This window comes from Halichoeres trimaculatus, unplaced genomic scaffold (assembly GCF_033239565.1).
Source record: "Halichoeres trimaculatus isolate MK-OKI-2021-1 unplaced genomic scaffold, fHalTri1.1 fHalTri1_scaffold_14, whole genome shotgun sequence".
In the NCBI taxonomy this organism is placed as follows: Eukaryota; Metazoa; Chordata; class Actinopteri; order Labriformes; family Labridae; genus Halichoeres; species Halichoeres trimaculatus.
The window spans coordinates 34,428,691-34,453,878 of record NW_027437192.1 but is presented as its reverse complement, the minus strand read 5'-3'; the positions used below and the strand labels follow the sequence as shown (position 1 = coordinate 34,453,878).

At 43.7% G+C, this 25,188-nt stretch overlaps 1 protein-coding gene across 2 annotated transcripts in view; it reads left to right on the top strand.

The window, feature by feature from the left end:
- Window positions 1–25,188, top strand: part of abcf1 (ATP-binding cassette, sub-family F (GCN20), member 1) — a 50,048-nt gene that overhangs the window by 1,781 nt on the left and 23,079 nt on the right. For both annotated transcript variants that reach the window (XM_074687343.1, XM_074687342.1), the window contains exons 4-13: window positions 802–946; window positions 1,037–1,071; window positions 6,791–6,871; window positions 8,880–8,930; window positions 11,578–11,661; window positions 18,571–18,651; window positions 18,741–18,836; window positions 18,935–19,057; window positions 19,146–19,246; window positions 19,349–19,434. In XM_074687343.1, coding sequence (XP_074543444.1) covers window positions 802–946; window positions 1,037–1,071; window positions 6,791–6,871; window positions 8,880–8,930; window positions 11,578–11,661; window positions 18,571–18,651; window positions 18,741–18,836; window positions 18,935–19,057; window positions 19,146–19,246; window positions 19,349–19,434 — 883 coding nt within the window. The remainder of the gene's footprint in view (window positions 1–801; window positions 947–1,036; window positions 1,072–6,790; window positions 6,872–8,879; window positions 8,931–11,577; window positions 11,662–18,570; window positions 18,652–18,740; window positions 18,837–18,934; window positions 19,058–19,145; window positions 19,247–19,348; window positions 19,435–25,188) is intronic.

The window sequence follows — 25,188 nt, the reverse complement described above, 5'->3', positions numbered from 1 at the left end:
ATGCTTCAGTTATTGTAAACAGAAGGAATCCAGTTACATTTACAGTTCACATTAAAATCTCTTAGAAACAAGTAGACAGGTAACAGTCAAATTTAGATGTTTCTATTACAGAAACAGGTGTAGACAGGTTACTTAACATGGCACAATAAATACATGTGCTATTATATGTGCTGTGTGACAAACACATTTAAACATAAACAGTCCAAATGCAGCATGGTACTCTGTTCTAAAAATGTTATTACGCATTGTCAACGCTGAATTTTGCTCACATCTTACAAATAAGACTTGGTACACAGTTCTAAAAATGTCACCACACAATACATGCATCAATCTACATAGATAATTACAGATACAAAGTTAAAACTAGTTAGAGAGAGCTTCATTCCTCCTGAAGTTCACCCCGTCTAACGTTACCTTTTTCTCACATCAAGTTGCTCCTTCAGATGCACCTTCAGTCTCAGAATCATGCAGAAACCTCTGTGTAGGCTTTAAAAACAGGGAGGATCTTTTTTGGCTTTTTTAGGAGAAGTCTGCTCCTTTCTTTCTGTGAGCTTCTGCCATCCATCTGCTCCACATTCTTGTGTGTATTCGTGGGCTTCCTTAAATGAAATTACCCTAAAAACCACATATTGGCTGTAAGAGCACCATCTTAGCTTTCACAAACCATTGGAAATTTTCTGGATTTAGCCATTAGGCCACCAGTTGATGATCACCGACATATGTTAACAGTTAACAGGTAAAAAGCCCTGGTAACAGGTCACATTCACATAGAGGTCAGAGATCATTCTGTTTTTTTTTCAGCCTCAGAAGAAGAAGAAGGACCGCAGGAAAGGAAAAGGAGCAGGTGGCGGGGGTGGCAATGATGATAGTGATGATGAAGACGTGATGATGAAGCTAAAAAAGCTTTCAGTTCAGGCCAGTGATGAGGATGAGGATGAAGAACCAGGTGTGCAGGTGTCACCATGAGAAAGGTTTGATTAGATTGGTCACTGCTACAGTCACTGTTAAATGTGTGTTTTAATGTTTGTATTTACAGCCATGTCTAAGACTACAGGAACCAAGCAGAACAAGGTGAGACTGAGTAAACTACCTCCATCTTAAGATCCATAGCTATCAACATCTGTGACTCTGACTCCTCTGTCTCTCATCTGTGACTCTGATTTCTCTGTTCATCATCTGTGACTCAGACTCCTCTGTTTCTCATCTGTGACTCTGATTTCTCTGTTCATCATCTGTGACTCTGACTTCTCTGTTTCTCATCTGTGACACTGTCTTCTCTGTTCATCATCTGTGACTCTGACTCCTCTGTTTCTCATCTAAGGCTCTGATTTCTCTGTTCATCATCTGTGACTCTGACTCCTGTTTCTCATTTGTGTCTCTGATTTCTCTGTTCATCATCTGTGACTCTGACATCTCTGTTCATCATCTGTGACTCTGACCTCTCTGTTTATCATCTGTGACTCTGACTTCTCTGTTCATCATCTGTGACTCTGACTCCTGTTTCTCATTTGTGTCTCTGATTTCTCTGTTCATCATCTGTGACTCTGACATCTCTGTTCATCATCTGTGACTCTGACTTCTCTGTTTATCATCTGTGACTCTGACTTCTCTGTTCATCATCTGTGACTCTGACTCCTCTGTTTCTCATCTGTGACTCTGATTTCTCTGTTCATCATCTGTGACTCTGACTTCTCTGTTTCTCATCTGTGACACTGTCTTCTCTGTTCATCATCTGTGACTCTGACTCCTCTGTTTCTCATCTAAGGCTCTGATTTCTCTGTTCATCATCTGTGACTCTGACTCCTGTTTCTCATTTGTGTCTCTGATTTCTCTGTTCATCATCTGTGACTCTGACATCTCTGTTCATCATCTGTGACTCTGACTTCTCTGTTTATCATCTGTGACTCTGACTTCTCTGTTCATCATCTGTGACTCTGACTCCTGTTTCTCATTTGTGTCTCTGATTTCTCTGTTCATCATCTGTGACTCTGACATCTCTGTTCATCATCTGTGACTCTGACTTCTCTGTTTATCATCTGTGACTCTGACTTCTCTGTTCATCATCTGTGACTCTGACTCCTGTTTCTCATTTGTGTCTCTGACTCCTCTGTTTCTCATCTGTGACTCTGTCTTCTCTGTTCATCATCTGTGACTCTGACTCCTCTGTTTCTCATTTATGTCTTTGACTCCTCTGTTTCTCATCTGTGACTCTGACTCCTCTGTTCAACATCTGTGACTCTGACTCCTCTGTTCAACATCTGTGACTCTGACTCCTCTGTTCATCATCTGTGACTCTGACTTCTCTGTTTCTCCTCTGTGACTCTGACTTCTCTGTTCATCATCTGTGACACTGACTCCTCTGTTTCTCCTCTGTGACTCTGACTCCTCTGTTTCTCCTCTCTGACTTTCTTATCATCATCTGTGACTCTGACTCCTCTGTTCATCATCTGTGACTCTGACTTCTCTGTTCATCATCTGTGACTCTGGCTCCTCTGTTTCTCATTTGTGTCTCCGACTCCTCCTTTTCTCATCTGTGACTCTGACTCCTCTGTTCGAAATCTGTGACTCTGACATCATTGTTCATCATCTGTGACTCTGACGCCTCTGTTTCTCCTCTGTGACTCTGACTTCTCTGTTCATCATCTGTGACTCTGACTCCTCTGTTTCTCATCTGTGACTCTGACTCCTCTGTTTCTCATTTATGTCTTTGACTCCTCTGTTTCTCCTCTGTGACTCTGACTTCTCTGTTTATCATCTGTGACTCTGACGTCTCTGTTCATCATCTGTGACTCTGAATCCTCTGTTTCTCATCTGTAACTCTGACTCCTTTGTTTCTCATCTGTGACTCTGATTTCTCTGTTTCTCATCTGTGACTCTGATTTCTCTGTTTCTCATCTGTGACTCTGACTCCTCTGTTTCTCCTCTGTGACTCTGACTTCTCTGTTCAACATCTGTGACTCTGACTCCTCTGTTTCTCCTCTGTGACTCTGATTTCTCTGTTTCTCATCTGTGACTCTGACTCCTCTGTTTCTCCTCTCTGACTTTCCTATTATCATCTGAGACTGATTTCTCTGTTCATTATCTGTGACTCTGACTCCTCTGTTTCTCATCTGTGACTCTGACTCCTCTGTTTCTCATCTGTGACTCTGACTCCTCTGTTTCTCCTCTCTGACTTTCCTATTATCATCTGTGACTCTGACTTCTCTGTTCATCATCTGTGACTCTGAATCCTCTGTTTCTCATCTGTGACTCTGACTCCTCTGTTTCTCATCTGTGACTCTGATTTCTCTGTTTCTCATCTGTGACTCTGATTTCTCTGTTTCTCATCTGTGACTCTGACTCCTCTGTTTCTTCTCTGTGACTCTGACTTCTCTGTTCATCATCTGTGACTCTGACTCCTCTGTTTCTCCTCTGTGACTCTGATTTCTCTGTTTCTCATCTGTGACTCTGACTCCTCTGTTTCTCCTCTCTGACTTTCCTATTATCATCTGTGACTCTGACTTCTCTGTTCATTATCTGTGACTCTGACTCCTCTGTTTCTCATCTGGGACTCTGACTCCTCTGTTTCTCATCTGTGACTCTGACTCCTCTGTTATCATCATCTGTAACTCTGCCTTAGGGCTGGGCAATATGGCCTAAAAAAAAACTGATTTTTTCACAAAAAATTTGATTTAAGATTTTTTGACGATTTTTTCCCCAATCTCTTAAAGAAAATAAGTGCAAAAGGCAGATATAGCCCAAAACCAGTTTTGTTTGAATTTTGTACCAAAAACTTACTAAAAGTAACAATCTATTTCACTCCTGGAATTGAAGTTTCAGCTCTTCTTCTATTTAAACAACTTCACTTTGTAGTTTTAAAGGCGGCAGACTTATTTACATTCACATTGAAAGCTGCACCATTTTATACATTTTGAATTTAAAAATACAGCCAGGAAAAGCGTGTAAAGTACTTTTTCAGTGCTCTATAGCACCGTTCAGTTATATTCTACTTTTAACTGATTTAAAAAAAACAAACAAATTTGTTTTAGTCTGGTTTTTAATTTTTGTTTAAGCAGTAGCCTGGTAATCCTGTAATTTTAATACAAAAAAATAAGCAAAAATAAATTATATTTATTCTGTGGTGGGCTACTCAAAATTCATGCCTCCCTGCACAAGTCAGTGCTCTGGTCGGGGCACCTCAGTCTAAAAAGTGTGGCCCGCCCGTGCCTGTCAGAGTGTATCTCGTTGCAGGTTGGTTATGTTGCTCTGCTCATCAGCAGATGGATTTATGCTGAACGGAGGGTTCAGTTGGTGGAATAGAGGGAGTTACAGAAAAAGATGGGACTCAGCATTCCTCAGGTAAAAGTCAAACAACTTCTCAGTCATGTCTGTCCGAGCAGTGCGCCATACTATTCGATTGTCCGTCGCCGTCCCGTCTCCCTCCCCGTAGTTTATTTTCACAAATCACGATCAGTCCATATCACCAATAAGAGGGGATTTTCTTTGGTAGAGTTGGCATGTTCTGAGAAAACCTAATGTTTTCCAAACTAAGTCTAAAAATGATCCGAGTATCTTTTTGAAGAGCAGCAGGTTTTACGTGTCAGTCACATCATTAATAATCTGCAGGTGAACATAAAAGGGCTTTGGAAATGTTTCAGTCAAAGATCTTGATCAAACTCCTGAAAAGTGACAGATTGAAAACAGAGGATTGGAGGAAAGGGGTTTGAACATTTACTGACGAGAGGTCTAGTTCACATTAAACTGTTTGGGCTGTTGATACGGACCATAAGGAACACGTGTCCGTCAAGGTGCTGGGTCACAGACACACAAGAACATTTTTATGACATTCTAGTTTCTATTGTTTCATTACTGAACTGTTAAATCACGCTGCACACACGCGGAGTCACCACTTGCTGCGGTACAGAAGTTGCTCAATGGCAGGGAAGAAAAATAGAATTTTTCATTTTTTAAACTTATCCACAAAGTAAAATTCAAACTAATCGCTTTATTCAAAATACTGTTCAGGTCAACTCTGGCTCCTCTGTTATCATCTGTGACTCTGAATCCTCTGTGGACATCTTCTGTGACTCTGACTCCTCTGTTATAATCTGTGACTCTGACTCCTCTGTTTATCAACTGTGACTCTGACTCCTCTGTTATGATCTGTGACTCTGACTCCTCTGTTATGATCTGTGACTCTGACTCCTCTGTTTATCAACTGTGACTCTGACTCCTCTGTTTATCAACTGTGACTCTGACTCCTCTGTTATGATCTGTGACTCTGACTCCTCTGTTATGATCTGTGACTCTGACTCCTCTGTTATGATCTGTGACTCTGACTCCTCTGTTTATCAACTGTGACTCTGACTCCTCTGTTATGATCTGTGACTCTGACTCCTCTGTTTATCAACTGTGACTCTGACTCCTCTGTTTATCAACTGTGACTCTGACTCCTCTGTTTATCAACTGTGACTCTGACTCCTCTGTTTATCAACTGTGACTCTGACTCCTCTGTTTATCAACTGTGACTCTGACTCCTCTGTTATGATCTGTGACTCTGACTCCTCTGTTATGATCTGTGACTCTGACTCCTCTGTTATGATCTGTGACTCTGACTCCTCTGTTATGATCTGTGACTCTGACTCCTCTGTTATGATCTGTGACTCTGACTCCTCTGTTATGATCTGTGACTCTGACTCCTCTGTTATCATCTGTATCTCTGACTCCTCTGTTTATCAACTGTGACTCTGACTCCTCTGCTATGATCTGTGACTCTGACTACTGTCATCATCATCTGTGACTGTTTGTACTCCGTTGTCATCATCTATGACTCTGACTTCTTTGTTTATTATACGTGACTCTGGCTCCGTTGTTCAACATCTGTGACCCCAACTCTTTTATTATCTACGACTCTGAGTCCTCTGATATCTGTGAATTTTTGAGTCCTCTGTGTTTATAATATGTGTCTGTGACTCCTGATATAATCATCTAATCATCCGACTCTGAATCATATGAATTTGAAATCTGTGACCTTGTCTCCTCGGTGTCATCTGTGACTCTGACACCTCTGTTATCATGTCTAATTCTGACTAGGGATGGGAATTGATACAATTTTGTCAATACCAATGCCCTTATCGAATCTGCTTCTCCATCTGATTCTTTATCGATTCCCTTATCAATTCCTGTTGTGAGTTTTTTTGGTACAAAAAGTATCTTGACGGAGTGTCACTTTGACGTGCGTTCACATTTTCCCCCTGCTCCAAAAATTACGCTCCATTTACCTACACACAAACACATGCGCGCACACATACTCACAGACACGCACAGAGAAATAGAAAGGTGAGCACACTCTGTGAAGCACATAGTCGGAAACACGTAATGTAAAACTAATCTCTGCCTAGTTGTAAATGCTCCCAGTTCCAACATTATGCCGTCTCCCACCCCCATGTGCCGCCACAGAGCGGTTACGTATGGAGTGATGTACTGACGCAATGACTTGGCCCCAACTTGGCTCTTTGCCTATGGAAAACCAAACCGGTTCTCAGAAAGAACGTGATTTCAGCCAACTAAGCACTAGCACTAGCACCAGCACCAGACGAGCACTGGTGGAAGGGGTACGTGTTGATCACCTGACTCCTCTGTTATCATCTCTGACTCTGAATCCTCTGTGTTCATCGTCTGTGACTATGACTCCTCGGTTATCATCATCTGCTACTCTGACTTCTGTGTGTATCAACTGTGACTATGACTCCTCGGTTATCATCATCTGTGACTCTGACTCCTTTTTTCATCTTGTGTCTGTTATTTGCAGGGTGGAAACAGCTTTGCAATTCTCAGTAAGAGTCAGAGTGATGAAGAGAAGGATGATGAAGTGGAGAAACCATACACAAAGGTAAGTAATACAAATCATTTTTCATCAGAGGCTGTTTTGTTTTTAACTGATCTCTGAAAACTGATCATCGTCGTTCTCTTCCTTAAGTGTTCAATCTGCTGAGCTGAGACTAGGGGTGTAACGGTACACAAAAATCCCAGTTCGGTACGTACCTTGGTTTTAGGGTCACGGTTCGGTACATTTTTGGTACAGTATGGCACAAAGCAAAACCCTTTGCTTGTTTAGCATGTTTATTAAACCAAAAACTTGCCATTATACAGCGAGGGGGGAGGCTCTTCAAGCTCCGGTTGGTCGTTAGCAGCAGCCATGATGCACAATTCAGACACAAGCTCCTGTGGCTACAAAAGCTCTTTGATATTCATTTTCTGATTGGCTCATCGTGAGACGTCATGTCCACATGACATGCACATGATCACAAAGCACGAATCACAGACCACTTCCCTCATGAATATTAAAACGCCTTCCCTGCTCAGCCAATCATAGATGAGTACTCACATGAATATTAAAAAGCCATGTGCAGCGGTGTCACGGGTTCGTTTTAAAAATTTGTAGAAACATGATGGCTCAGTCGGAATATTTCAGTTCTGGTGAAAATTATTCGCACCGTGTTCCCAAAACAAAACAAAAAAAGCAAAAGAAGAATATTTACAGTATGTACAAATATTTACAGCAGCTCTCAAGCACTTACTCAGGTAGCCTTCCACCATGCTTCTAGGTCAAGCACCCCCTCCTGAATGAGCAGAGCTCCCTTTTATACCCCCTTAGCCCCTCCCCTGGCAAACCAAATGACAACCGAGACAGTTTTTAAACATAACTTAGTATTTCACAATTCAAAATAAATTAATCAGAAAACAATTTCATCACAAAAAAATAAGGAACCAAAATGTCCTCCATATGGCGTTTACTGCGTTCATATAATCTAAATAAATTAACAAAACGACAGAAATCAACCCATAATGGTACAGTCCGTGGTCACCTGATCCTGTTAAGCGCGCCACCAAGCGCTACTTACGGGGTGACCAGGAAGTGCCCCGGTTTGGCCCCTTGAACAGGATCGAACACATCCTCATCAGCAGGTGAGCGTTCGTGTGTGTGTGTGTGTGTGTGTGTGTGCATTTCTGTGTTGTGTAGGAGCGGAGTGTGCACCCCCGGCAGCCTGCCACAGGATAGCCGTGTGTGGAAGCAGGACCACGGGTCATAAATGTGGTCCTGCTGAGAGAAAGTTACAAGCTCTGTTTGTTACTGGAGCGATGAATCATACTCTGCTCCGCGCGCTCCCGGCCCCACATTCTCCAGCCAGGAGAGAGAGAGAGAGACACACGCGCTGAACGGGGAAGAGGAGCGTTCAGAAACGCTCCTTCACAAGCGGCTAATGTAAACTTACTGTACTCGTTCGAATACAGCACTGTACCAGACCAAACAGCCTTGTGGAGCGGTTCGGCACGGATACATGTACCGTTACACCCCTAGCTGAGACTGTTATCAAGATCATTAAAAGCTAATGCGGCACAGATGACCTGGCAGTTTAGTTGGCGTCCAGGAGGTTCGCCTTAAGCGGGTGGCCTGGGTTGAAATCCAGCCTTTGGCCTGTCCTTCTCACCCTGTTTTCTCCTCTACCGACTGTCCTGTACTCTTCAATTAAAGACATGACAAGGCCAGAATAAATAAAAAATAAATCATACCGTTTTTTTCATTACTGGCAACTACAACAATCAGCCAATAAGAACTGTTCCAAGCTTCAAACTCCACCCTCAATGCCCACCTTGTGTCCTCCAGAGGTTTCTGGCCTCTGGGAGCAGATCTTACTGTAAAAAACATGGCTTTTAGTAAAGGAAGAGGTCTGAGCTGTTCCACAAGTCAGACACATGAAGCCCTTCTCTGGATCTTCATTCAGCAGAATCACTGTGATTCAGTCTGCACAGCTCTCTGTGTGACACCATTCACCAAGTCTCAATCTTAAAATGCCTGTGTGTGTTTGTGTGTGTTTGGTTGTGTTTGTGTGATTCAGGAGGTTGAAAGGGGAAAGAAAAAAGAAAAATCTAAGCCTCCGAAGGTAAAGGTGGGTGTGTTTTATATGATATAATCTCTTTGTGTGTCTGCATGTTTGATGTCACTCCTCTCATAAAGAACTAACAGATTGTTTCTGTTCCTTCTCATTGATAACATCTGTCTGATACACCCATCATCTCTGCTCCATTCTCTTATCAATTCATCAGCATGTGTGAACGCAATGTTTTCTAACATTTCCTCTGGCCTCCCTCTCTGTCCTCACTGGCTGATCACTTTTTATTTCAGATTAATGAATGTTTGTGTGAGCCGTGGTAGCTCTGGTAGTCAGAATCGCAGAAGTTACTCACCAGCTGGTGTAGCTGTGACCCAGTCTAGGCAGTGGTGTATTGAAGCCTGAGGTAGAACCTCAAGATAGAACCTGAGATTGAACTTGAGATAACAACTGAGATAAAACTTAAACTAGAACCTTGGGTAGAATGTGCGGTATCTCATGGCTCCTGTGCATGAGTTCAGTAGAGACTGACAACAGACAGCGATGTACTCTCACCAGCCACTTTATTAGGCACACCTATCCAACTGCTTGTTAACACAAATTTCTAATCAGCCAATCACATGGCAGCAACTCAATGCATTCAGGCATGTAGATGTGGTCAAGACGATCTGCAGTTCAAACCGAGCATCAGAATGGAGAAGAAAGGTGATTTAAGGGATTTTGAACGTGGCATGGTTGTTGGTGCCAGACGGGCTGGTCTGAGTATTTCAGAAACTGCTGATCTACTGGGATTTTAACCAACAACCATCTCTAGGGTTTACAGAGAATGGTCCCAAAAAGATAACATATCCAGTGAGCAGCAGTTCTGTGGGGCAGAATGCCTTGTTGATGCCAGAGGTCAGAGGAGAATGGACAGACTGGTTGGAGCTGATAGAAAGGCAACAGTAACTCAAATAACCACTGGTTACAACCGAGGTCTGCAGAAGAGCATCTCTGAACACACAACACGTCCAACCTTGAGGCAGATGGGCTACAGCAGCAGAAGACCACACCGGGTGACCCTCCTGTCAGGTAAGAACAAGAAACTGAGGCTACAATTCACACAGCAACACCAAAACTGGACAATAGAAGATTGGAAAAACATTGTCTGGTCTGATGAGTCTGGATTTCTGCTCCACATTCAGATGGTAGGGTCAGAATTTGGCATCAACAACATGAAAGCATGGATCCATCCTGCCTTGTATCAACGGTTCAGGCTGCTGCTGCTGGTGTAATGGTGTGGGGGATATTTTCTTGGCTCACTTTGGGCCCCTTAGTACAAACTGAGCATGGTTTAAAGTCCACAGACTACCTGAGTATTGTTGCTGACCATGTCCATCCCTTTATGAGCACAGTGTACCCATCTTCTGATGGCTACTTCCAGCAGGATAACGCTCCATGTCATAAAGCTGGAATCATTTACACGACAAGGTTTCATCTGAAAACGGTAAAATCCTGTGAAAACGCAGTGAAAAAAATTGCGTCTACAAGTTAAAAAGTGGAGCAACAGATGCTCAATCTGTATAAAGACAGTCAGCAGATTCAGCAGCACAAGCACAACATTGTAGTTCGCGACTGTACTGTTGTCCTGTTGTATGGCGTGCACGAGGCAGAGTGTGACGTCAGCGTTTCCACTGAAAAGCGCCGGTTTACTGTTTACATTATCCGTTGCTAGGCGCTGCCCCAGTAGCTGCCTGTTGCAGCAGCTCTCTCTTCCTTGTCCGTTTCTTGTAATTTTTTTCGTCTCTTTTTCGTAATCTTTGTATTTGGAGTGAAGCATTACTTTGTATGGCTCATTTGTTGGTCATGGACACCAAACTTTTTTCAGAAAAATCTCACTCTGGAGGGCGTTTTCAAAAGTTTGCATTTTAGGTCGGCTGAAACGCTGTTTCCATGTCAATGCGAGGCTGAAACGCAACAAAACTAAAATCGTTGTCGTGTCAACGGCCCCTGAGTTCCCTGTACTCAAATGTCCTCCACAGTCCCCAGATCTCAGTCCAATAGAGCACCTTTGGGATGTGGTGGAACGGGAGATTCTCATCATGGATGTTCAGCCGACAAATCTGCAGCAACTGTGTGATGCTATCATGTCAATATGGAGCAAACTCTCTGAGGAATGTTTCCAGGACCTTGTTGAATCTATGCCACCAAGGATTAAGGCAGTTCTGAAGGCAAAAGGGGATCCAACCCGGTACTAGCAAGGTGTACCTAATAAAGTGGCCGGCGAGTGTATGTTCCTGCTCTCTGGGTATCAGTCATACTGTAAAATGATGGTAATGGTGGGTTAGTGACAAGAAACTAACTTTGATAGTTGGCCAGCTCACTATGCTATGTTAAACAAGTATGCATACAGGAAAAGCTGGTAAAGCTAATGGGACACCATCCATAGACCAAGCAAAACCCTTTGTTTTTCTCTTGCTGGTGTATTTTGATCCTCAGAGCCACCGTCGTCTCAGAAATGGGTTTAATCTGTAACAGGCTTTGACACTCGTGTGTGTGTGTGTGTGTGTGTGTGTGTGTGTGTGTGTGTGTGTGTGTGTGTGTGTGTGTGTGTGTGTGTGTGTGTGTGTGTGTGTGTGTGTGTGTGTGTGTGTGTGTGTGTGTGTGTGTGTGTGTGTGTGTATGTATGTATGTATGTGTATGTATGTATGTGTGTGTGTTTTAGGCTGTGTCTGATGAGGAGAAGGAGAAGGAGGATGAAGGTGAAGAGAAAACTTACAAGAACCAAAAGTCAGAGGGAAAGTCAAAGGTGAGTAAGGAGATGGATCAGCTGATCAGACTCTGAAGGTAAAATGTGATGAACCTGGGTGTGTGATAAAACCCAAACACATGTCTGACAAACTGACACCTTATTGGCTGTAATAAGCCAGGTTGACTAACCAGCTCTTAGAAAGTCTGAGCTCGCAGTTGGTTTGGTCCAGAAACAGGTCCTCAGATACATGACCTGCCTAAAAGTTTCTCAGAGCTAGATGATAAACTAAGGGTCCGTCAGTCTGAATAAAAACAGAGGGTCTAACAATCTGGATGATGAACTAAGGGTCTAAGATGCTGACTGTAATCTAAGGGTATGACAGTCTAGATCAGGGGTTCCCAAACTTTTCCACCACGAGACCTAAAACAGAAATTTGGGGTCTCTCCAGGACCCAAACTCAAACTTCCTTTGTACTTGACCATTCATGATCCTCCAGTCACTACTGTTGTTCTCCTTGGATAAAACATTAACAGTTGTGATTAAAGAATCAGCATATTAAGGCTCACTTTGTCAAGAGGTCAATTTACACACACACTCACAAAGCATCTATTTATTCTCACACCTAAATCAAAGATTCTTTTCTTCAGTTCAAATTTTACTTCATTTTGAAATTTTGTTTTCAATTTCATTTTAGATTTTATCAATTTTGAGCAGGTTTTCTTCCTTTTTTTTCTTTTCTTCCTTTTTTTTTAAATGCTTATAATTATCTAGTTTATATTAGTTTCAGAAGTAGTTTGAGTCTTTCTTGCAATATTCAGATGGAAATAATGCTGGTTTCACTTTAAAGCTATGGTGTATGATTTGGAAGCTTTGTACATCTAAATAACACCATTTATAGGGCTGTAATGGTCCTATGGTCCAATCTACACAATATAAAGACCAAAAAGAACGAAAAAATCTATTCAGTATATCCACTGCAAAGCTGCATACTGGTTGACCAACTAGCTGATTGGTACGTGAGTCTATCCAATCCCCTGTCTCCCTTGCTTTGCGCCGTCATGCCCATGGTCCCACCTAGTCCTTCCCCACTACCCCTCTCACGTCAGCTAGCTGCTCAGCTACTGAAGCATCATGGACCCAGAGAAGACCCAAACCAGGAAGCTGTTACTGTTACCCTCCACAGGGAAGGGAAGAAAACGAAAAAGTTTTGAGGAAAAGGCTGAAGCAAGGAAGAGTTATGAGCCATGCAGGTGCCAACAGAGACTGAAAATTGGAGAAATGTACGACTGGTGGAAAAAGCTGCAGAGGGATTTGGGACTGAAGACTGACGCAGAGACAGCTGAGTTTCTGTTGAGCAGGTAATGACTTTGTTTACCACAGTGGGAGATGTCAGCTGAATAACTCTGGTTAGTCTGAGCCTGTACTGGCTAATGACTGAACACTGCTGGTCAGAACGGGTCGGCTCTGTCAATAGATGTTAGCACAAGTAAGCCACACATCTTCAGCATTGTAAACTGAGCTGGTGAAGACACGCAAAGAAAGGTAAAGCCCCGTCCACAGTCGGCTCTGCTCTGATCGGCTGGCAGTGGCAACGCCAGCTGATCAGACCTGCTTCCGGCGAAGCCAGACCTGCTTCGCCGGCTAATTCATGGTTTTGATCGCGCCGGTCCAAATGAAAAAGCTACCACTGTGTGTTACAAGGAGGATGACTGTCTGTCTGTTACATTTTCTGCCGGCCGCTTCTTGCTCTTTTGGAGGGTGCGTGTTGTTAGAAGGCGAAAGAGGGCCATACAAGCTGGGGGCGGGATCTTGGAACACAGAGGGGTGAGTGAGGCTGCGTTTTTCAAATGTGTCTCATCAGCGAAACTGGGTTTCAGGTCGTAGACCATAGCTTTAACTGTTGATCTTATACTACATTTTATACTTTTGGATTCATTTTTAAGTAAGTGTGGAGCTTAACTCATTAAATATGTGAACAGATTTTTTCAAGGTTGCTGATGCTCTGATAACCTCTTGAGTTACGAGTGTCACATAGCCACAAGCTGTCTGCGTGTGTTTGAATCAAGCGTAACGTTAGTTCAGGCAGGCCACGACGTCAAACTCTAACAGCTTAGCCCCATCATCGGTGCAGATCAGCTGATTGCTCTGCTGACTCCTGTGTCCACCTCTATTGGGAAATTGCATTCAGATCTGGCTACCTGCGAGTTCACACTGGAGAGAAACCGTTTAAGTGTGACAGATGTGACAAGTGCTTCTATTACTCTCAAGGTTATACTCCACACTACACTTCACTCCCGCGCCGCATCGAGCTGCTGCCTCGCCGCTGTGCGTCCTGCACATTCACACCAACTGCTCACCCCATCTCAGTCATTACCTCAGCCAGGTTCTCAGTTCAGTCACGCTGCTCATCCGTCCGCCGTAACAAAAACAATCGTCACGTGACTCTTTTCAATCTCCGCCCACTAACCCAGTCCACGCAGCCTGTCTCCACCACCCGTCAACTGAAACTGGCCCTTTTCAACACTCGGTCTCTTAACAACAAAAGCCTCATTTTAAATGACTTTATTACTGACAATAACCTGGATTTCCTGTGCATCACCGAAACATGGCAAAAACCCCTGGAATTCATCATACTCAACCAAACCACCCCCACTGGATATACATACATTGACAAACCTCGCTCTCAAGGACGGGGAGGCGGCCTTGCAGTGATCCACCGTAAAAACATTAAAACAAACAGCATCTCCATCCCCTCTGTCTCTTCTTTTGAACACCTCACCTTCAAGCTCTCCGGTCCAACCCCTCTAGTTGCAGCAATCATTTACCGCCCCCCCAAGCCAAATCCCACCTTCCTCTCTGACTTCTCAGACCTTCTAATCCAGCTCTGCGCCATCTCTCCATCCGTTCTCCTCCTGGGCGATTTCAACCTCCACATTGATAACACAAACTGTAAATCTGCCACTGAATTCCTAGGACTCCTGCATTGTCACAACTTCACACAGCACATCAACTTCCCCACACACACTCATGGTCACATTCTGGACTTGGTCTGCTCCACCAACATCAACCTACAACAGCTATCCAGTCACAACCTTCATGTATCTGATCACCTTGCTATCACCCTGGACATCAACATCCCCCTCCCTACCCCAAAACACAAACGGTCATTAACCTTCAGAAACCTCAAATCCATCAGTCCCGCAGCTCTCTCAGCCTCTCTCACCCATTTTATGTCCACCTCCCCACCCCCACTCTCTGATGACCCTTCTGTCCTGGTCAGTTTCTACAACGATGCACTCTCCACCTGTCTGAACAAACTTGCACCCTCCAAAACTAAAACGGTGTCCTTCAATAACTCTGCTCCCTGGTTTACACCTGAACTCCACCTCATGAAATCCCACAAACGCCAACTGGAAAGACTCAGCAATAAAACCGGTTTATCAATACACCACCAATTATACACTGACTACCTCCAACAGTACAAAGATGCACTTAACTCAGCCCGGTCCACCCACTATTCCAACCTCATCCACTATGGTGCAAAAAACCCGAAGGCTCTTTTCAGTACAATAAACTGGGCAAACCTCCTCAAACCACCTGACAACATCTCCTCATCATTCACTACTGAAAAATGTCAATCCTTCCTGCTCTTCTTCAAGTCAAAAATCGATACCATCTATAGTAACCTCAACACTTCCGGTACCTTACCCACCTCCCCACCTGGCTCCCCTCCCTCCACTGCTCAGCCCCTATCCCATTTTTTTCCGGTGTCCCAAACGGATCTACATACCCTTGTGACTGGCATAAAGACCTCCAACGGCACTCTGGACCCCATACCATCAAAATTCATCAAGGACTGCCTCCCTGTCATCTCACCTCCACTCACTGCCATCATCAACTCCTCCATCAACTCTGGCTTTGTCCCTGAACCCCTTAAACTGGCTGCTGTCACCCCCATAATCAAAAAGCCAGGACTCAACCCGGATGACCCAAGCAATTTCCGTCCCATCTCCAATCTACCCTTTCTGTCTAAAGTGCTGGAACGTGCTGTTGCTTCACAACTCAAAACCCACCTCTCCTCCAATAACCTGTTCGAACCATTTCAATCCGGTTTCAGATCAAAACACAGCACCGAAACAACCCTTCTTAAAGTCTCCAATGACCTCCTTCTCTCTGCTGACTCCGGACACCTCTGTATTCTCATCCTCCTCGATCTCGCTGCAGCCTTCGATACCATCAACCACACCATCCTCCTCTCCCGTCTTCAATCAACTTTGCACATCACCGGCACAGCACTCTCCTGGATCAAATCATATCTCACAGACAGACATCAGTTCATCCAAATCAACAATTGCACCTCTTCTACAGCTCCCTTGACTCGTGGTGTCCCCCAGGGCTCGGTGCTTGGCCCTCTCCTTTTTATTCTCAATATCCTCCCCATTGGCAAAATAATCCGTCGTCATGGTCTCCACTTCCACTGCTACGCTGATGACATCCAACTTTACATTTCCACAAATTCCATCACTGCTCCAACCCTTTCCACCCTGACCAACTGTCTAACAGAGATAAGATCCTGGATGCAAGCCAATTACCTTAATTCAATTATGACAAATCCGACCTCTTAATCATTGGCCCCAAATCCCTCACCAAACCCACCAACAGCTTCAACCTCTCAATTGGCAATGCTTCCCTCACACCATCCTCTCATGTCCATAACCTCGGCATCATTTTTGACTTTCATCTCACTCTAGAACATCACATAAATCAACTCACTAAAACTGCCTTCTTCCATTTGAAAAATATCGCCCGTCTCCGTCCATCCCTCTTGCTCACGCACACCCGCTCCCGAGACCACATCACCCCTGTCCTCCAAAACCTTTACTGGCTCCCCATCAAATTTCGAATTCATTTCAAAATCCTCCTCCTGACCTACAAAGCCCTCCATAACCAGGCTCCTCCCTACATCAACGACCTGCTCCACCACTACACGCCCCCCCCGTAACCTCCGATCCGCCGACGCCCACCTCCTTTCCCTACCACCTGCCACCAAGCACCGAACCTTCAAAACACTAACAAAAACCCACCTTTTTAAAATAGCTTTTAATGTCTGATTGTCTTGTAAATCCACTTGGTTTCTTTTCATTCATGTTTTATTATTGTGTGTTGTTTTATATGCTGTTTTATCCACTGTAAAGCGTCTTTGAGTATTGAGAAAAGCGCTTTTATAAATAAAATGTATTATTATTATTATTATTATTATTATTATTATTTAAACAGCTCTAGCCCAGCCTCCTTCCTGCTTCCTCTGCTGGCATTTTGCAACCCACCTCCACCCCAGTGCCTCCTGTCAATGTATTTAAGCTGATTACTCTGCTCTGTCTGGGTTTTTTCTCTTGCTGCTGCTCTTCCTGCCTCAGGCTTTCCATGCAATCGGAAATACCCCTTTGATTCTTCCGTATATGTCGGGTGCCTGGTTTAAAGACGTTGGTCCAGTTTATTAAATTTCAAACTCTTATTACTTAGCACCTTGCCACAGAAAATACATCGAAGTCCATCTTCTCCATTTCTTTAGGTTTTTATAATGCCAACTTTATGTTTACATCTAGACATCGCGCATGCTGAGCTAGGAGAGGGATGATTATTAATAATAATTAATATTGATAATTATTCTTCTGTCTTTCTCTGATCAGTACATGTAAACTGGACCGCCACAGGGGTGATGATTCGCTAAGGGAGGGGAGGGTGATAAGGGGCAGACAGAGTGAGAAACAGACAGAGATGCACCAGAGACAAAAATCACACAGCGAGATGAACATTATTTAATTTAATTTTAGTTTGGAGGGTTACTTCCCAAATATGTTTTGTTTTATGTTTTATGACCCACTTTGGGTTGTGACCTATAGTTTGGGAAAGGGTGGTCTAAATGATAAACTGATAGCCTGACAGTATGTCTGAGAGTCTGTCAGTCTGGATAATAAACTAAGAGTCTGACAGTCTTGATGATAAACTGAGTGTCTGACCATAGAGCTAGGGGATATATCGAACATACTCAATGTGTCACAGGCTTTTGCACGTGAGATCTATAAAATGCCTATATCGCAACCATCGAGTACAAACATAGTCACATAAATGTTTTCAGACATCGGGGCACAATTCTCTCCGGTGATTTGCTCGTTTTACTCTTTGCTGCTCAGCTGGTGCTCCTCTCACAGCGAGCCCCCCACCCACCTAGAAAAATTCTACTGGGCATATGTGTTCTTGTATTAGGAGAGGAGAGAAATAAGTTGCTTGCGCGTCTGATCAGTCACGGGTTGTGGGTTCCTGGGGGTTTTTAAGTATCCAGGAAGCTGAATTATGGAAATGAAAGTACTAGATTATCTCCAACTAAACTTCAAGATACTTTTTTAATATAATATAATGCAATATAATATAACAAATATTTAGTGCTGTCAGGCAATTAATCTAATTAATTACAGGATATGTGAATTAATTAATCTGATTTATCACATTTTAATCTCATATCTGCTTACGGTCTCCAAATGAAAAAAAAAGAATTCTTTCATTATACTGATGTCATTTTATGCATAAAATGGTTGTATTTTACATTTATTTAGTGATTTAGAGGAGAAATCAGAATACCAAGCTATGTATCGTGTATCGCAACATAGCCCAAAATATTGAAATATTGGTTTTTGGCCACGTCATGCAGCCCTATCAGACAGTCTGGATGATAAACTGAGTGTCTGACAGTCTGGCCTGTAACCTGTCTTGATGATTAACTGAAGGTCTTACATTTTAAATGTTGCACTTGTAGCCTCACAACATCCTGACTTCAGATAGTGAGAGTCAAAAGCTGGAGAAAGAGCAGCTGAAGGTGGGACCTTGGCCAAGGGCTCTGAATCGGTCTGACTCCAATGTTTTGAGCTGGTACAGGTAACTTGTCTGTGCTTACACCTGTTTGTACAGAGAGAGAAACCTTTAAAGAAACCATACTCTGATGAAGATGAAGAGGAGGAGGAGGAGAGTGATGGAGGAGACACCATGATGGTATGTTGACTTTTCCTTTTAAAAATGTGATCCCTCCCTTCGTTGCCATTCACGTCCATGTCTAACCTCTCTGTCTGTGTGATGGTCAGAGTGCTGAGGATGTGATCGCACAGCAGGCAAAGCAACAGGACGATGACCCGTTTGCTAACCTCAGTAAGAAGGAGAAGAAGAAAAAAAAGAAACAGGTAACCTCTCTCTTGTTTAGATGTGTCTACCAGTCAATCTGCCTCTGTGTCTCATGTCAGGAATAATGAAGTACTGATTGTTTTGTGTGTATCATCAGCTGGAGTACGAGCGCCAGGTGGCAAGTGTTCGTGCTCAGAATGCTCTGGAGGGAGATTTCTCTATCTCCCAGGCTGAGATGTCTTCTAGACAGGCCATGCTGGAGAACGCCTCAGATATCAAGGTGCTCTTTTTATTCCAACACAGTGAACCTTTGCCTGTCTCACTTTAACAAAGCTGTTTGTTGAAACATGTCTTTTTTTACCCTGTAGCTGGAGAGGTTCAGTATTTCTGCTCACGGTAAAGAGCTCTTCGTAAATGCAGACCTTCTGATTGTAGCAGGACGAAGATACGGTCTGGTTGGACCAAACGGGTACATTGCTGTGATTTATTCCTGACAGATACAGATAGTACTTAATCTGTGTGTGTAAATATGCTGACAGGAGGTCGTGTGTGTGATCCTCTCACCCTGCAGGAAAGGGAAGACCACATTATTAAAACACATCGCTAACAGAGCTCTGAGCATCCCTCCAAACATCGACGTGCTGCTGTGTGAGCAGGGTGAGTCACCTGGGGGAAATCATGACTAGCAGTCTTGCCATCCAATACCACCAGAGGTCCCAAACAACCCCACACAGCTAACACATCCTACTGTCCCTACACACTCTACATGCCTTACACACCCCACACAGCCTCCATATCCTACAGAACCCCACACAGCTTACAAAGCCAACAGCCCCAACAAATTTTACACACCTTTCACACCTTACAGATCCTACACAGAGTCCAGAATCCAACACAGCTTCGATATCCTACACACCCCAAACATTTTGCACATTCTACACATTCTACACCCACTACACACCCCGCATAACCCTATAAAACCAACTTTCATCACATCCAATACAACCCTATGCATTGCACACCCTGCACATTTGTCATATACTACACACCCTACAAATTCATCCTACACATTCTGCACATTATATCCAACCCTATACGTCTTGCAACCCCTACATGTCCTGCCCACCCTACAACCTTAAATACCACACACAACCTACAAATCCTTCAAACCCTACACATCCTAAACACCCTTAACCCCCTTACCAACCTACAAATTCAACACTCTACACACTGTAAACATCCTACACATCTTGCACATTTTTCAAATTCTGCACATCTGACACAATTTTACATCCTACACATTTTTAACATTCTACGCATTCTTCCAACCTGCCATTTTTCATATCTTACACACCCTACCCATTCTTCACATCCTGCATATTTATCACATCCTTTACATATAGGGGTACACTGATCACCGTTTTCTGGCCAATCACCGATCTTTAAAAAGCCTGACCTGCCTATACCAATTTGGATCAATACCGATTTTTATCTTTTATATCTGACAGCATATACCTTCAATGTTCCAATCTTATTTTATTGAAAATCATTGAACAATACCTGTGAAACAATAACATTTTTATGTTTTAACTTAAACAACCAATAAAGTGTTCTGAACTTAAGGTCTTAGAGCAAAAAGTGACAATGGGTGCACCCGAATAGTCCTTTTTTGATATGAAACCTTCCTAACTGAAGAAATGACCTGGAAGCATTTAGGTGTCAGCCATGATAAGTAGGGGTGTAATGATCCATCGATATACATCGATACATCGATTGGTTAAGCAATGATCCAATCACATCGATGGAAAGTCGAAACATCGATCAACATCCTGCTCTTTAATGTACGCCTTTATTTTGAAATTCCGACCAGACACCCATGTCCGTTTCCGGCCAACTGCGAGTCGTTCTGAAGTTTCCTCTCAAGCCTCACGCACTCAGCGTATGAGACACACATTTGAACCTTTTCACTCTCTGACACGCCACGCCTGATATTTCTTCTGCTGTAAAATGTTCTGTTTAGTGCCCACCGAGTCACACCGCTGTAGGTGAACATGTAGCAAGACGCTGTTAGCATCAGCAGCATAGCCAATCATAAAATAGCTCTCCTGTATCCGGGTAAGATATGGTCGACCTGACTGCAGAGGATGCAGGCTGCACAGACGACAGGAGTGCATCATCACACGACTGCAGTGAGTTATCTCATAACTTGATTTTGTAGCGCACTGATTCATGAAATTTCATACAGTTAAAAAGTCAAACGGCGAGAGCTTAGTGTCATTCCTCCTCCACATCGACTATTACACAGTGAAACAAAGTCTGATCACACTGACATACAAACTGTGCTTATCAGGCATCACAGTAAAAAAAAATCTATCAATGTTAAGTTAGTTAAGTTGATAGTTCTAATTTTGAACAATAGAAATGTTTGGGTTTAATTAAAATCAAAGCTTCACATTTTTGGTTTGATAGAAAATGGTCAAATGTTGGAGGTCAATAATAAAGTTTGTTTAATCAGTAATTTTTAATTATAGTGTTGCATCATTACTTGATATAAGAATCAAACATTACAGTATAACAGTCAGACCCATAAGGTAACTGTGGGGGTAAAAAAGCACCTTACCTGAATTTAACCAGTTTTAATTTTAAAACATAATCAGATCATACAGATGGCTATAATCCTCTACAAACTGTCATACCCAAAGGTCAGCACATCGCTCCACACATCAGTAATAAAACTATCAAAATTGTTTTGTATTTCTTTCTTGCCTCAGGTGAAATGTTGCTGATTGTGTCGTATCATATCCCATCGCCTCGCATCGCATTACATCGCATCGCATTACATCGCATCGTATCGTATTGTATCGTATCGTGACGGACTTTGTGATATCAGCAAATACCATATTGATGTCCAAAGAAATTGATATTGTATGGTAATGTCATGAAACTGGTGATTTACACCCCTAATGATAAGTGCTGTTTAAGTCTCCAAAAGTTGAGGAAAGGAGGGTCGTTGCTTCCTTAAATATTTTGTTTAGCTTAGGAAACACTGGACCATCCTTTTCAAAAGGAAAGGAGAAGAAAATGCCCCATAACGCCTTGCAGCACGTGACATGTACAAATACGGCTCCTGCTGAAAGTTTACGGAAACTTACAATGGAGAAGGGACGGAAATCATTTGAGTACTGTTGCTTTTCTAACATTAAGCATCATGTGTCTGCCTGAATGTGTTTATTGTGTTCACGATGTATGACTGTCAACAAGATTTATAAACCGAAACGTTTGGTTGCAATTCCATACTGAAACAATGAATCACTAGTGATAGAAGTAATGACGTTTATCAAAATCAATAAAAGAAGGAGAAATGAGGACTTTAACAATACTCCAAATATAATAAATTCAAACAATGTTCATAATGATATATGTGAATGAAACAGGGGGTATAGTGTTTCTGACAGTCTGCTGTATTATCCAAGACAGTGTTATCAGACACTTGTGTTATCAGGCTTCAGACTGTCAACATTTATAGATGCTCTCACGACCCTCACAGCTGTGAGCAGGAAACACACACTGCATGACCAAAGACAAAACTATGGGGTTATATTTATGGCACTAGAAACTGAAGTTGAATTAAAATATTGAATTTGAAAAGCATGAAGTGAAACTGAAAATTAATGTTTTGAAAATGAATTTATTTTTTTAATTGAATTATTTTTTTTAATTGAATTTTAAAAACACAGAATTCAATTTCAATTCACAAAAATCAGTTTCAGTTTTAGAATTCAATTTCAATTCACAAAAAGCAGATTCAGTTTTAAAATTCAATTTCATATAGTTTCCCTCCCGTATATTGCCAAGTTTGAAGATTACTGCTTAACCAGAACAAGGTGATATCAGGAAAGAAACAGTGATAAAGGGAAAGAGTGTAGAGAAGAGACTAGACAGGGGGGGAGAGAGAGACAACAAAGAGAGAGCAACCACAACAACTGAACAAATGACTACAGTAGAGAGCAACCACAACAACTGAACAAATGACTACAGACAGGAGAAATAAACAACCAGCTACTGAGCCTGAAAGGAGACAGTATCCTGGGGTCTTTGACATCATAATCAGAAGAAGCACCTGTGGAGAAATGAACTGGGGAAATCATGAGTAGCAGTGAGCACAACAACGACAATTGTAAAAAGGTACATATACGTATATAGATCTATACACAGAAGCATATACTCACCTACACATATAGGGGTACAGGTGGCAGTACAGAATATTGGGTTTGATTTAGGTCAGGTGATCATGCCAAGGTGTGATCATGCAGATGTGGCCCCGCTGCTCCCAGAGGCCAGACATGCACTGAGATAGCCCTCATCCCCGGGCATCCTGCAGCCACAACAGAGCACAGGGCCCAGACAGACCACCATGGAGACAGCAGCACGCCAACCCAGGAGAAGGCAAGGAGAGGGGGCGTCCCGGGAAGGCTAGAGGCAGGCCCCCGACACTGCGGAGGGAGGACCCCAGGGGGCCAGGGACTGAGGTCTGCAGGCCCCGCTAGACGCAGGGCCCCCGATTGAGTGCAGTGGGTAGGACCCGGGGTCACCTGTGCCCAAGGGCCACTCACCCCCGGGGAGGGAGGGTTCGGCCAGGTACCCGGGAGGATGGACCCAGCCCAGGCCACCACCCATCACAGGTCGGTGCCAGCCCCCAGCGCACCCGGTCAGACACCAGAGACCACAGAAGTCCTCTCCCCAAAAACCCAGTGTCCCCCGTACACAACCCCCGTCCCAACCCACCCCTATCCCCCTCTCATCTGTACCCCAGCTCACCAGCCCTCCACCGTGGTCCATCTGGGTAGCATCTCTTCTAATTTGTTTCCAGAGGCGGGACTTTAAAAAAAATCAGCAGCTGGTGATTGGACGACCGTTCTGATTAACACACTCACCAGGGACCAATCCACATCAAGCCATGGTATGATATAGCTTATGTGAGCCGATGCCTCCAAGAAACAATAGATGAACAACCACTGAATCACGAGAAACAGCTGTGAAAAAGGCGTTAGACGACAGCTTCCCTTTTTATAAATTTAACTTAAGAATCAAAGGAATGCTGACAAGAACAAAAGTCTGCTGACGCCACGCACAGCTCCCGCCTCTCTTCCCTGATTGGGCCGGTCAGAATTTAGCCGAGTGAAATCGTTGGTCATTGGAGCCTGGCAAGATGGACCTTCAGGAGTTCAGAAACTGAATCAGGCAGGTCCATCTGCTCTGCAAGGTTAAAATGAGGCCCCAGGAGAGGAGAATATGAAATAATGAGCTGCGTCAGCTCGTTGGTATGGTAACAGGTGATTGTACTGCGTGCCTGCACTGACTCTGAATGTGCGGTGATAATGAAACAGTGTGGCCGCTCTCGTCACTGAAACTCGGGAATCGAGACGTGCGGGGTGCAGCCGTTCCTCTTCTCGAGAAGGAGGGCAGACAGCGCAGTGAGATACTGTGTCCACGGCCACTGTTAGCATGGGCGCTACTGCCCAGAAAAGAAGTTGCTCGTGCCTCAAAGTCAGACGTCCCACTCCAGTGTCGCTGGAATCTGGTTCGCGTCAAACGTATCAAGTAAAGAGCGACGTCTTTGAGCGTGACCAGTGAAGGCGCACTCTTGTTCTCGCGTGTTTACAGGGGTTGGAAAGTACAGCTGTGTAATGGTTTGACAGACTGACGGATCATATTTTTTTCTCCATATGAGACTGTGGCGGGGCCAAATGAGACTGCGGTGGGCCGCCACAGTCTCATTGATCAATGGTAAACACTGATGTGCAATAGAAACAGAGGCTGTAGCTGTATATCAGGTATAGAGTTGTGTTTTATGGCAGGTTAACTGTTCATCAGAGTGACGGCCGAGGGGAAGAAACTGTTCCTGTGTCTGGATGTTCTGACGCACAGAGTTCTGTAACGCCGGCCAGGGGGGAGCAGTTTAAATACTTTGTGTCCGGGGTGTGAAGGGTCTGCAGAAATGTTGCCAGCCTGCTTCCTGGACTGGTATAAGTCCTGGATGGAGGGCAGGCTGGCTCCAATGATTTTTTCTGCAGCCCTGACAGTTCTCTGTAGTCTGTGCCTGTTGTGTTTGATGGCTGAGGAAAACCAAACCGAGATGGAGGAGCACAGGACAGACTGAATGATGGAGGTGTAGAAGATGATGAGCAGGTCCTGGGGCAGGTGGAACTTCCTGAGCTGTCTGAGGAAGAACAACCTCTGCTGTGCCTTCTTTCTGATGGAGTCTATGTGTGAGGTCCACTTCAGATCCCGGGAGATGGTGGATCCCATCAGTGGACTTCTCCTGAAGTCCACTGTCATCTCCACAGTCTTGAGCGGGTTCAGCTCCAGGTGGTTCTGACCACACCAGAGGACCAGCTGTTCCACCTCCTG